The 14,274-nt window shown below is 40.7% G+C and overlaps 1 protein-coding gene across 1 annotated transcript in view; it reads left to right on the top strand.

Annotated features, from left to right (window-relative positions):
* Positions 1-3,174, top strand: part of LOC306934029 (neurogenic locus notch homolog protein 1-like) — an 84,177-nt gene extending 81,003 nt beyond the window's left edge. Inside the window, exon 36 of the mRNA XM_079516445.1 lies at positions 73-3,174. Within this exon, the coding sequence (XP_079372571.1) occupies positions 73-1,449 (1,377 nt within the window). The 3' untranslated portion in view covers positions 1,450-3,174. The remainder of the gene's footprint in view (positions 1-72) is intronic.
* The last annotated feature ends 11,100 nt before the right edge of the window (positions 3,175-14,274 follow it).

The raw sequence follows: 14,274 nt of genomic DNA, 5'->3' as shown, positions 1-14,274 counted from the left end.
CGTGCGTGCGTGCGTGCGTGCGTGCGTGTGTGGATCTCTAAATGGGTTTTATCCCTGTCTAATCTGCTTCAGGAGGAAACGCCGCTGTTCCTGGCAGCCAGGGAAGGAAGCCACCAAACGGCCAAGGTCTTGCTGGAGCACTTTGCCAACCGGGAGATCACGGACCACATGGACCGGCTGCCCCGGGACATCGCCCAGGAGCGCATGCACCACGACATCGTGCGGCTCCTGGACGAGTACAACTTGGTGCGGAGCCCGCCGATGCACGGCGGCTCGATGGGCACCACGCTCTCGCCGCCCCTCTGCTCCCCCAACGGCTACCTCAGCGGCATGAAGCACGTGCCCCATCATCTGCCGCACGGCCAGGGCAAGAAGGCACGCAAGCCCAGCGCCAAGGGCATCGGCGGCTGCAAGGACGGCAAAGACATGAAGGCCAAGAAGAAGCACTCCCACGACGGCAAGTCCGGCAGCCTCCTGGACAGCTCGGCCGTCCTGTCACCGGTGGACTCGCTGGAGTCGCCGCACCACGGCTACGTCTCCGACGTGGCCTCGCCGCCCATGATGACGTCGCCCTTCCAGCAGTCGTCGTCGTCGGTGTCCCTCGGCCACCTGCAGGGCATGTCCGACCCCCACCTGGCCGTCGGCCACATGGTCATCCCCAAGCAGGAGCTGGCGCGCATGCAGTTCGACCCGCTGCCGCCTCGTCTCACGCACCTGCCCGTGTCTTCGGGGGGCGGCGGCGGCCAGTGTGATTGGCTGTCCAGGATGCACGGTCAGTTTAACCCCATGAGAGGGGCCCCGGTGGGGCAGGGGGGAGCCTTGCAGCAGCAGCACGGCCTGATGACGTCCCTCCACAACGGCCACCCTGCCTCCAACCTCTCCCAGATGATGAGCTACCAGGGCATGCAGAACACTAGGCTGGGCTCCCAGCCGCACCTCCTGCAGCAGCAGCAGGCTCAACAGATGCAGCAAATGCAGAACATCCAGCAGCTACAACAACAGCAACAACAACAACAACAGCAACAGCAAAACATCCAACTGCAGCATCAGAACTCGAACACTGCCGGCGGACAGAACTTCATCGGCGGCGAGATGAGCTCGCCCGAGCTCCAACAGGGCACGGGCGGCGGCAACGGCAGCATACCCATCCACACCATCCTGCCCCAGGACACCCAGATCATGCCCTCGTCTCACAGCCAGTCCATGGCCAGCACCCAGTTCCTGACGCCGCCCTCCCAGCACAGCTACTCGGCCCCCATGGACAGCAACACCCCCAACCACCAGCTCCAAGTGCCTGACCACCCCTTCCTGACGCCGTCGCCCGGCTCCCCCGACCAGTGGTCCAGCTCCTCTCCGCATTCCAACATGTCCGACTGGTCGGAGGGCATCTCGAGCCCGCCTACCAGCATGCAGTCTCAGATCGGACACATACCCGAACAGTTCAAGTAGCCCACTTGGACCTTTATATGCCGAGACGAACTGCTGAATATTTTTTATACGAAAAGGACACTCTTGGAAGAAGAAAATAATAGATAAAGGAAAAAGGTAAAGCTGTAAATTCATTTGACAGAAGGATTTTTTTTTCTCTTCCTTTTTTAAATAAACTTTTATACTAACAGCAAGAATGACCTGTGTCTCTTTTCATTTTCTTTTTTATTTATTAATGTCTTATTTATACTTTTATCACCTGCATACTGACATTTGAGGGGTCCATGGTGTTGGTAGGGTCATCCGCAGGGGGAGAAACCAGCTCTTTATAACATTTTCTTTATGTTCAGTTAGTACTTTTCTACAGTGAGCAGGGTCAGTATACACACTGGGTATTTATTTGTTCAGTTAAGTCTTTGCCTTTTTCATATGAATCGTGAACGTCTGTTTATATATTTTGATATTTTTGTATAATCTTGTGTATAAACGCAACTTGTATAATGCTTATGAGTAAGGCGCGATTCATGCTTTTGTCGTACGGCGGTGTCGCGTGCCGAAAGATAGTCGATCTACAAGCTCACAATGTGTCGCATCGTTGCGTGTGGTTGAGCTTGTATAGGTTGGTTGCAGGATGGATGCCATCGTTCAACAAATCATAAATGGTGGCTGAGTCAGGCTTTTAGAGCAGTGGTTTTCAACCCTTTTCATGTCAAGGCCCATTATTTGTTCGGCATTTGAGCCACGGACCACCGTTTGATGACATTTAGCCCCTTTGACCCAAAATGTAAGCTTTTGTCCACAATTCCATGCTGTATTGAAGACAATTCTTCTACATTCTCTAATTGTATACACTTCTTGTAAATTAAGCAATGCAGATGTTTAACAATAATGTAACTCTTGAGAGCTTAAAATGAAACCAAATGGACCCGTACGGGTCCATTTGGTTTCATTTTACGCTCTCAAGAGTTAAAGATCTAATAATAAGGGTCCATTTGGTAATGGTTACTCTCCATCATTTAGCTGGGGGACCACCTGGAACCCCCTCAAGGACCACTGGTTGAAAACTACTGCTTTTAGAGAACTGGTCCGTGGGTCACGTTTGCCTCACACACACGTCCACACTGTCCAGAGGGCTCACGGAAGAGTCACTTTTCCATTCCCTCATGTTAGTTCTAGCCTATATGGCTGTGTTGTTGTTGTTGTTGTTTTGCTGTGTAAATAAGTTACGCATTTGCCCTTGTAAACAGGATTTTGTTTCAGAAATCTGATGACTTTTATAAGCATGCCATTCTCATAGAGAAGGTCAACGGTCTTCTAAAATGTTACACAGAAGAACATTATCTCACACACTGCCCCTGAAGGCAGAGATAGAAATTGTATTATTAGAAACGTTTGATTTTTTTTTGTTTTCCATAAATATAAAACAAAGGAAATATTACAAAGTTTTATAAATGTATATTTATTTGACTTTTTTTTTTTTTTTTTTTGATTTTTTTTTTTTTTAAGACTAATGTAATTACTGTAAAAGGATAACTGTTGGCCGAGTTCTCTATTGTTGTCTCTTAATGGTTTCTTATTGAGACGCTTGATGGTATAGTTCTCAAAATGTTATAAAATAAATAGACTGTAGTAAAATTGTAATATCTACAATTTAATGTTTCTTTCCACCTAAATTTAAAGTTTTCCCTCTGTAAAAAAAATGTTTCTTGTTACAATAAAGAGCACCGCAGTGTGTCTTGATTTGAACCTTCTGCTTGTGAACTGTCCTTTTCTATGTGTCTTTCTGTAAAAAGCTGTTTCCTGCATGTATTTTCAGATTCATTCTAGAATTTAGACCCTGGATAGCACATGCACAAATTAAAGAAAGGCCATTATTCAGCAGTGTGACACATTTTTACTCTAAGTCTAGAGTCTATTTTCATCGAAAAGGGCCCACCCAGCGTCTAGAGTCTAGACGCTGGGTGGGCCCTTTTCGATGAAAATCTATTATTTTCAGCAAACGCCACTGCATGTCATTCAATTGAGTATTAAGCAAAGAGATGAGCCACAGTGTGCATGTGCATTTCTGCTGTTTTCAGCTCATATGAGTTTGACATTTCAAAGAGATAGTACGTAACGGTAAATTGGAGGTGTTTAATGATGTTCATGGTCACTGTATTTATGTGGAAAATTTGTACTGTATGTCACATTTTTTCAGGCCAATTCCTAATACTAATGTGTTAATGTGTGCAGTTTTCTAAACCTATGATTGAGGCTTTAAAATATTTCAGACCATTGGATTTAGGGAAGATACTTCTGAATATGGAATTTAGGCTACTTATATTTGCTACATATTGCTAGTTTCACCACTTCAAAATGCCCCAATCTTAAGGATAATCAAAAATAGCTAATCTACAAGCTCTCTGCGCAACATGTTTACCTATGGAATCCAAACGACTGATACCAGTCCCTCAACCATGAGTATTGAGCAAGAGCCCAGTGAGGCTCTCCAGCGTTGAAGCACTCGGCCCTAATGGTTGGAGCGTGAACTGCAGGCGGACCCGTGGATTTATTGGTCAATTTGGTGGTCAAATGCGGAAGTAGACGGTTCTTCCGGGTGCTTCAAAACGCCACAGAGCAACTTCCACTGAAGTAATAGTGGCGGGGGGGGGCTATCGCTCCGGTTCAGTCTCTATCCTTGTATTACTCTTTGGTATTTAATAATAATAATAATATCTGGGATTTATATAGCGCTTTTCTTGACACTCAAAGACGCTTTACATGTGTTGGGGCCAGGGGGGGGAACAAGAAAGGGACAACTTTATTAGAAAAACAATTAAAATAATAAAACCAATAAAACAGTGCATATAACAAGTTTTAAAAACACATCAGCTTGGAAATGCGATGGTGAACAGGTGGGTTTTTAGTGCAGATTTGAAGGTGGGAAGTGAGGGGGCATCTCTGATGTGTTTGGGGAAAGCGTTCCAGAGGGTAGGGGCGGCCACAGAGAAGGCCCTGTCGCCCCAGGTTTTCCGTTTGATCCTTTTAGGGACCTCAAGGAGGCCGGCGTCGCTGGACCTGAGGGAGCGGGATGGGGCGTGTGGCTTGAGGAGATCGGAGAGGTAGGGGGGAGCCAGGTTGTGCAGTGATTTGTAGGTGCAAACTAACCCTTCAGACTATGGGTTTTATGGTAAGTCTCCCATTGGCTTAGAGGCAGCCTAGAAACGAGGCAGCCAATCATCCTTTTGAGACAATCTTACCTTGTGTTGGTGTTTCACAAATGCAGTGAGAAAATCTGTGTTGGTCTACCCAAATGCAGCAACATGCAGAGTTGATGATTTACCTAATGGTAGAGGCTATTTTAGGATAAATGCACACAAATCTAATATTGTTTTTGTAAAAATATATTTGTAAATCAAACACATTTGTTGTGAATCATGGAAACACATTTTGTGAATCTTGGAAACACATTTTGTGAATCTTGGAAACACATTTGTGAATCTTGGAAACACATTTGCAAATCATGGAAACACAATATTGTGGAATATTTACAATACATTTGTGAAAATTATCATACAAATGCGTGACGTTTGTCTGAAAATGATTCAACAGTAAAAAAGGAACGCATGCGTGTGTTTACTCACAAATGCAGATTTACAATAACAGTCAGAATTGAGGATTTACAAATGGTATTTTAGAATGAACTCACACACAAATATAATACATTTGTAAATCATGTAAAAAATTGCAAATCTTGGAAACACATTTGTAAATCATGGAATATTTTTGATCCCCCAACTGCCTTGTTCATGTATGTGTACTACTTTATGCGATCAAAGTCCTTAAAATATTGCTTTACTGTAGGCGTAAAGCACACGTGTGTTTGTACAGGAGGGAGGCTTGTAAATGTTCCTGCTGCATTTCTGTCTAAATAGCTTATTTGTGCTGAAAAACAACTCTGAATCTCTTTCCTCCAAGTCAGTGTGATCCTAAAATCATGTCTTGCCACCCCAGTATTCAGTTTACTTTCGTGTTTGTTTGATTTGTTGTTGTTTTGCGTTGACAGTGAAATGTAAATAATACTTTATGACAGACACTGGAGTATATTATTCATCAAAAGCCAAAGAAAACAACTTATTTATTCAGGATACTGTATACGTCCTACTGGAACTGTATACACTGTGTTGACCCAGAAATCCATGTCACACTGATATTATTGGAAAATAAATATTGTAATGTAACTCTTCTATTGGATACAGGTAGCACAATCGATTATTCAATCAGGTGAGTAGAACCACACAAAGGTAATTTATCAGCTTCAATTTCAGAGTGTTCCAGTTCCAATGTTGTCTCCTAATTATTTTTGATTAATCATGTCCACTTTCACTTGTCTATCCTGTTTCCTGATCAGATGAGATTAGTATCCTGACCTGAAAATGTATTTTCTGCTTACTAAAGAGTTGGGGAGACGAGAAGAACCCTAGTTACTGAACAAACACTCTACTATACTACACTCTATACGCCGGGACAACGCTCCACACGTCCCAAACTCTTCTCCCTTCTGGCTCCAAAACTATGGAATGAACTTCCCATTGCAATCAGAACTGCAGACTCACTCCCAATCTCCGTCCGTAGTCTGAAAACCCACCTCTTCAGACTCCATCTTAGCCAGTAGCACTTGCCCTAGCCTCAACTACTTTACAGGCATAGGCTCAACTTATGTAACTTAGATAGCTTTGTAGACATATCACTCTATAGTGTATACACATAGTTTCATCATATAGATATTCCACTGTTAGGTTCTTAGCTTATGTACGATTCATGATGACTATTTTTATGTATTTGATGCATTAGGCCTACCATATTTTTTGTTCTTGCTTACTGTAAATGTGTCTGCTGACAAATGTGTCTGCTGACAAATGCCTAAATTGTAATTGTTATACTCTATAGCAATAATGAATGATTACTGTTATGAGTTGTCCATGTACATCTAAGTCTGCAATTGTTGTATTTTCTAAACTGGCCCCTCGTCTGGTTCTGACAGACTGGTAGTGTGTGATAATCCGGTTGAATATTCCTTTGGTACAGCGACTGCATATCAATACTGCAATTATGTGCAATATAGAAATAAAAGTCGGGAATTCAACCTTTAAGTAAGTAAAAGTACAAAAGTATTGGCTTCAAAATATAGTACCAAAAGTAAAAATATTCATTGTGCAGAATGTCCCATTTAAAGTTTTCAAATTAATAATCTTTTGAAAATAGCAGATCTACAAGCTCACAATGTGATAGTGATAACTTTTTAAATAGACAATATCTATAGGGCTTAAGTGGTTAATGTATGGTTTGTAATAATAATCTGAATTAAGCAACTACTGTAGTAACTAAAGTTTTCAAATAATTGTAGTAAAAGTATGGAAATAATCGGAAATACTCAAGTAAAGTACATATAGTATACCTTGTAAATGTACTTACTTTCCACCAGTCCAATCCTAATAAACCAGAAGGAAGTGTGACAACAGCTTTGTGTTCATCATCAAAGCAGCATACAGACCATAAACCTAAATGGAATACAATTCCATGCAGGTTTTTCATGTGAAAAGTTTTACTTTTAGTCTGGTTTTAGTCGACTAAATATAAAATCAGTTTTTAGTATTATTTTCGTCAGTGACAAAAGGTTGACGAAAATTCTCTCTCTCTCGCTGCTAGAGAGCATAATATGCAAGTCTACCACAAGTTGAACAAATATTACCCAGTGATGTAATTTTGGCCAGATTAAACAAATTTCGCATAAAAGATTAACATAATTTTGGTTAGATTCTTGTACATTGACATGTATATATTATTTCAATAAAACAAGATAAAACACTGAATAAAAAAAACATACAAACAACAACATAAGTCTATATAATGAAGGTAGTAGTTAGACATTTATTCATTAACATCAGCTGCACACAGTGAAATAATATATTATTAACATCAGAATCATTGATTGATCTAAAGCACAAAACTGATTTTTCACCTAAAATCTTCAATGGAGAACACCATTTGCAAACCATATTAGTCTTGTCAGATACGTTCATTTAATTGAAGTTCTTTAAAAAAGTTAATCTAACAATAATTTAACAATTGGATTGATTTGACTGTTTGATGAGAAAATCTATTATGAATTGTATTGTTTGTATTGCCCTACATTGTCTTCCTTCCCTGTGTGTGTGTTTGTGTGTTTGTGTGCGCGCGCGTGCGTGCGTGTGTGTGTAAATTATGAAAATATATCCTTAATTCTTGGGATTATAAACCTGTGTGGCCTGGCTGTTTGGGGACTAGTCTGGGAAGGAAGAAGTCCACTTTTTATGTTGCACCTAGAGACCCCAAGCCTGGGTCACAACACTACATGAACCTTAAATATACACACTTAAATAACAATTAATATTGTCACGGAAATCTGAGGATGAGTCTAATTTGTGTAACTGACAGGACAGATGGTCAGGGGAACAGAGTTTTTACCACCCTGGTTGCCATGTGGATTGAAGTATGGATAGAGTTTCTCAGTGAAGGTGCAGCCAGTGAAAGAGTAGATAAGGACTCTGGCCTCCACATCATAAAAGGAGACGAGACCTTCCTCATAATCCACAAACACTCCCACTTTCTGGAGCTTCCCTCTTACAGTGAGGAGGACAGGACGGTGAGCAAGAGCCTTGTACTCATTTATATTACTCATACATATAAGCCAGTAGCCGTTTTTTGGAGTCGGTGCGTTTATTCCTGCGTAACCCTTCCTGGTGATGGACTCTCTGGCTACTCCTAAATTCCAGCCAGTCTTCCCTTTTACTTGTATCTCGTAGTAAAACCTTCCTGAGGAGAAGCTTTGTTTTCCTAAAACAGATACATTATTGGAGAATCTCTCTCTGTTGTTTGGGAGGTTCTTCTTTACATCTCCATGACTCACTTGTTTTCCATCCTCAGACAGGATGAGGTTGGGATGTGCTGTATCAGGGTCCAGAGTTACATCCACTGCATATTGCTCGATCCTCCTCAGCTCAGCAATGGCATCGCCCAGCTTCTTCATCTCTTGACTGAGTGTCTTCTCCAGCTGAGCCACAGCTGTGCTCACAATCCCCACATATGAAGACTGATGGACCTTGACCTTTGTCCAGTCTTTGGTGGGTGGAGGGATATTGATGGACGTGAGGTTCTGGAGGAGGTGGAGGTGGTCTTCAGTGTGTGAGAGTTGCCTCAGCTCAGAGCTTCTCTTCTTCAGCTTAGTGATTTCCTCTTCCAGCTCTTTAATGAAGCCTACAGCCTGTTTCTCTGTTGTTTTCTGCTTCTTTTCAATCACATGAATGAGCTCAGCCTGGCTTCTCTCAATACAGCTCACCAGAGCAGTGAAGACATGCACACTGTCTGCTATCTCTCTGTCTGCATCTTTCTTGCTGAGGTCTACTGATTGTTTGACCTGCTGTATCTGCTCTTGTCTCTCCTGGATCATCTGCTGAACTTCGGCCTCTGTCTTTTCCAGCTCAGCCTTCTTTCCATCATATCCCTCTTTCAGAGATACAATTTGGTGTGATTTGTGGTCTGACTCAGTGCAGAACTGACATACACACACGTTGTCAGTCTTACAGAACAGCTCCAGAGGTCTGTCATGTTTCTTACACATCAAGTCTTCCAGGTTCTTCACAGGGTAGATCAGTTTGTGTCGTTTAAACGCTGTGACTCTCTGATGAGGCTCCAGGTGAGTCTCACAGTAGGAGGTCAGACACACCAGGCAGGACTTCACAGCCTTGAGCTTGTTCTCAGTGCAGATTTCACATGACACTTCATCTGGTTTAGCAGCTTCCTGGATGGCGTTGGAAGTTGTTTTCATCCGCTTTGACTTCCTGAACTGATCAACCATCTCAGAAATGAAAGTATTGACGAAGATCTCTGGTCTTTTATAGAAGCTTTTGTTACACAGTGGACACTGACACACATCATTAATGTCCCAGTAATGTGTGATGCAGGCTTTGCAGTAGTTGTGTCCACAGTGAGTGGTGATTGGATCAGTGAACACGTCCAGACAGATAGAACACAGGAACTGCTCTTCAGACAGGAGACTGCTGGCAGACGCCATTTCTACACACTGGGAACAAAGGTTGAAAGTCAAGTCAGTTGTGTAGGCCTATAGCACATTTCATACCATTAGGCTTAATGCACTAACCACAGCCACACACGCACACACGCACGCACACACAAGGTGTGACTAAACGCACCAAAATGCAACTTAGAGTAAAACGTACTTCTTAAACTAAAGGATACTTCTTATTTATACCAAAATCCTGATCAAGCTAGTATACTGTAGTATTTGAGAATCGATGCAAACACACTTTGAGCTTACCTCACTGAAACACTCCATTGAGACAATTATGAACCACAAAATAAGAACCACGGCTAATTAGAAAATATGTGTTTTTGGTCTGTATTCTGTATAGAAAAGTGTATGTAGCCTTTGCTCATTGCTCACCTGTCAATGTCTGTAATTCGTTTCCGTTTATAAAAATCCTGTTGATTTGAAGTTGTTATTGAAATCTAGCTCTGGTTTTTACTTTCGCTTTTGAAACGTCATTGAGATTTCGCAACAGCAACAGTGTCATATTTCATGATGTGACAAAGTGCAGAACACACCTTATGCTATGCGTATGCGCACGCGACACACGCGCACGCGCGCGCGCACACACACACACACACACACACACACACACACACACACACACAGTTCTCTAAAACGTTTAATCACCAAATGTAAGAGCTAAGACTAGTAAGAGTAATTTGCTTAGCTTGTCTCCCTCTAGTGGCTGCCAGGGAAGGAGACAACCAAGGTATTCCTGTGTAGTCTGGCAGTCGGGGTTGTGGGGTGGGAAATTTGGTATAGGCCTACTAGTCTTTTTTTATTGGCCTAAAATATTGTCTATATACATACATTCATGAATCCACTTGCTGACCGTCTGTCGGTATTGAGCAATTTTCTTGTTTCTTAATTGTGACCCTGCAGGCTACCATTAACATCCTAAATGTTAACTTTCCTTATAATAATAATAGCTCAGATTTATATAGCGCTTTTCTAAGTACCCAAAGCACTTTACATAAAACATTACAACATGCTTTAAGTAGCATGTGACATGTCAAACAAGGGGGTTTTCATGATTCTGAATCCATTTCAAGCATTAGTTTGGCACAGCTTACACTCCTTGGGCTAAACAGCCATAGCCACTTGCCAAAATGCGCCCAAAATGTGCTGACCTCATCACATTTGTCATGATGTCTATGGCCGTTTTTAGCCCAAGGAGTGTGCTGTCACATACTACTTAAAGCATAAGGAAAGTTTGACATTTTTGCCTGCCAGGATGTTAATGGTCACAAGAAGAAACCACTATAAAAAAATGCTCAATACTGACAACCGGTCAGCAAGTGGATTCATGAATGTATATAGACAATATTTTAGGCCAATAAAAAAGACTATATAATTTCCCACTTTAAACAAAAGAAGCCTGTTGGCTGCCGGACTAGTGCAAGAGAAGTTTAGAAGCCTAGAGGCTTATAGAATAGATAAACTCTGCTCAGAGTCAGACATATAAACATGTATACATTTATTTCAAAAGACATACCAGTGATACTGTCAAAATATATGCATCAGCCCTAGAGCTTAACAATCAGCACATGCTAGTGGCATCACATACTGAACAGTCACCATAAGACAGTGGTTCACAAACCTTTTCATGTCATGACTCCTTCAAAACCCTCTCAAAGGGCACCTACGGATGGCTGCAATTCCAAACTGGCCCCCGTAAAATCTGTTTCTTTTCCCTTTTTACCTCCATTATGATAAATTCCTGTTCTGTTCTTTGTCTATATAGAAGTGTCTATTTGTACGTCTCTAAATGTTTTTGATGAATTGAACATGGTGGACCCTCTTGTAAACAAGTGTAATGCTTAATTGGGTCGTCCACTCACAGTTAACAGCCTTTGTATTGAGTTTGTGCTTGAAATGTACTGTAATTCTGCAAACTGTTAATAAATATTTCAATCAATCAAAGTCATGTCAAAATGATACTCATTAGCCCTATTTGAAAATATATGCCAAGGACGCCCATAAGAGAACATTTTTACGGCTCTAGCAGTAATTTTCAACCATTTTCATTTCAAGGGTCTGTAGACATGTATGTCTACAGACCTGTCTGTAGACATGTATGTCTACAGACCCCCATTTAATGGCAGAACACTATAAAGTAGCCGGACACACAAATCCAAACAACCTAAAAATGATGGTAATCGAGACCATCCCCAAATCAGTAAGAGGGGGTGACAGACTAAAACAACTCCTCCAAAGAGAGACATTTTGGATAGTCACTCTGAAAGCTACAGTACTCCCCGGCCTAAATGATGACGTTGATTTCTCTCCCTTCTTGTAAAAGTTCCGTTCTTACTACAGTGACTTCTCTCTATTCCTCTCCTCCATCCTCATACATAGTAGGCCTACTACATACCAACATTTATACTTTTATTTTTCCTTTTTTGTTTTCTCCATTTATATACTGTATTTACATTTGATTATTCTCTGGTTTTTGTACGTAATTTTCAGTTTGCTAATGAGCTGTAATAGTTAGGTGTGCACACCCAGGTGTTTGTCGTTTCTGCATTATTCTAATGATGATGTAGTCATGTGATCTAATGAGATGCTGATTACTGGCACTACTTAATGACGTGTCAAACAGTCATCTTTAGTTGACCCTGATGAAGGCCCATGCAGGCCGAAACGCGTTGTGTTTTTAACCCTTGTTTTTAATATTTAACTAATTAATGAAATAAAGGATTTTTCTACTTCTACTGGACAGAGCTGCCTTGGACCCTCTTTTAAGTTCGCCACCTTATATCTCCTTCCACAGTGACATTGACTCAAGGTATAGAACTTTTTAAGAACTCTTGTGCTTTGCTCTATGAAACCCTCTCCAAAGAGCACCTGTCAACAGTTCTCTCTACATATAAAGGACCCACGTAGCGCTTCTTCTTTTATTTTTTTCTGCCCCCATTTAACTATCTCTGGGATCCCAATTTATATTGTAAAATCAATGTTAATTTAACTCTGCAGAGTGTACAAATGGAACCAAATGGACCCGTTAGGGGTCCATTTGGTTCCATTTTTTACACTCTCAGAGTTACAGTCCATTTGGTTCCGAACTATCATTTAACTGGGGACCCCCTGGAACTCTCTCAAGGACCCCTAGGGGTCCCCAACCCCACTTTGGGAACCACTGTGCTGGTGTCATCACATACTGAACAGTCACCATAAGCAACCTCACCACTGAATACACACACATGCATACTGTGGCCACACGATTCATTGTACATCAAGAGTTTATATTAAGGTTCAAATAATGGAAGTCAAAGGATTGCACTCCCCCCCCCCCCCACAAGCAGCCTGTAGGCATTACATTTAGTTTGACTCATACTCAATATTGTGAAAATAGCCAAACTACAAGCTCACAACACCTCACACTGCAAGGTGTTGTGAGCTTGTAGATCGGTTATTTGCCAAATGTTTGCCTCTTTCTTACATATTTGTCAATTTGGTATGAATCATGAAATTGTAACTTTATAAATGCACAAATATGTTTGGTTTGGTTTGTTGTTGAGTGAGAAAATGGATTATTGATTGAATACTTTATTATTTTATTATTTTATCAGTTTCAGAAACTGAAAAAAAATATATATATAATTAATATTATTAGATATTCCACTGTTAGGTTCTTAGCTTACAGTATGTATGATTCATGATGACTATTTTTATGTATTTGATGTATTACCATGTTTTCTGTTCTTGCTTACTGTAAATCGCTCTGGATTGAGAGTGTCTGCTAAATGCCTAAATTGTAATTGTTATACTCTATAGCAATAATGAATGATTACTATCGCAATTATAACCAACAAATGAACAACAATAACAATGTGATTGATTGAAAATTTTATTAAGTTTGCAGAATTACAGTACATTTCAAGCACAAACTCAATGGATGGATCCGAATAAATATTGTGAGGGATCCAAGTCAAAGTCCTAAGCAGTAAGACATGACAACATAGGATATACTGTAGGTTTCCATCCAGTATCGTTTAACAAGCAAACATCTATTTAGATGTGAAGTTCATAGTGTTGTAATATAACAAATCTACAGTATCATGTTTGTAACCTCCAATCCCAGTGGTGGAAAAAAGTACTCACAAAATATCAATACTGCAATTATGTGCAATATAGAACTCTGTTGCAAGTTAAAGTCTGGAATTCAACCTTAAAAGTACAAAAGTAGTGGCTTCAAAATATAGTACCAAAAGTAAAAGTATTCATTGTGCAGAATGTCCCATTTAAAGTTTTCAAATGAATAATCTTTTGAAAATAGCAGATCTACAAGCTCACAATGTGATAGCGATAACTTGTACATCGGCTATTTTTAAATAGACAATATCTATAGGGCTTAAGTGGTTAATGTATGGTTTGTAATAATAATCTGAATTAAGCAACTACTGTAGTAACTAAAGTTTTCAAATAATAGTAAAAGTATGGAAATTGGAAATACTCAAGTAAAGTACATATAGTATACCTTGTAAATGTACTTACTTTCCACCAGTCCAATCCTAATAAACCAGAAGGAAGTGTGACAACAGCTTTGTGTTCATCATCAAAGCAGCATACAGACCCTAAACCTAAATGGAAGACAATTCCATGCAGGTTATTCATAGTTTAGTCATCTGAAAAGTTTCACTTTGTCTGGTTTTAGTCGACTAAATATAAAATCAGTTTAGTATTATTTCCGTCAGTGACGGTGAAGGTTGACGAAA

Source organism: Electrona antarctica, assembly GCF_951216825.1.
Source record: "Electrona antarctica genome assembly, chromosome: 12".
NCBI classification, from domain to species: Eukaryota; Metazoa; Chordata; class Actinopteri; order Myctophiformes; family Myctophidae; genus Electrona; species Electrona antarctica.
The sequence above is the reverse complement of the archived record's forward strand: the minus strand, read 5'-3'. Positions and strand labels throughout refer to the sequence as shown.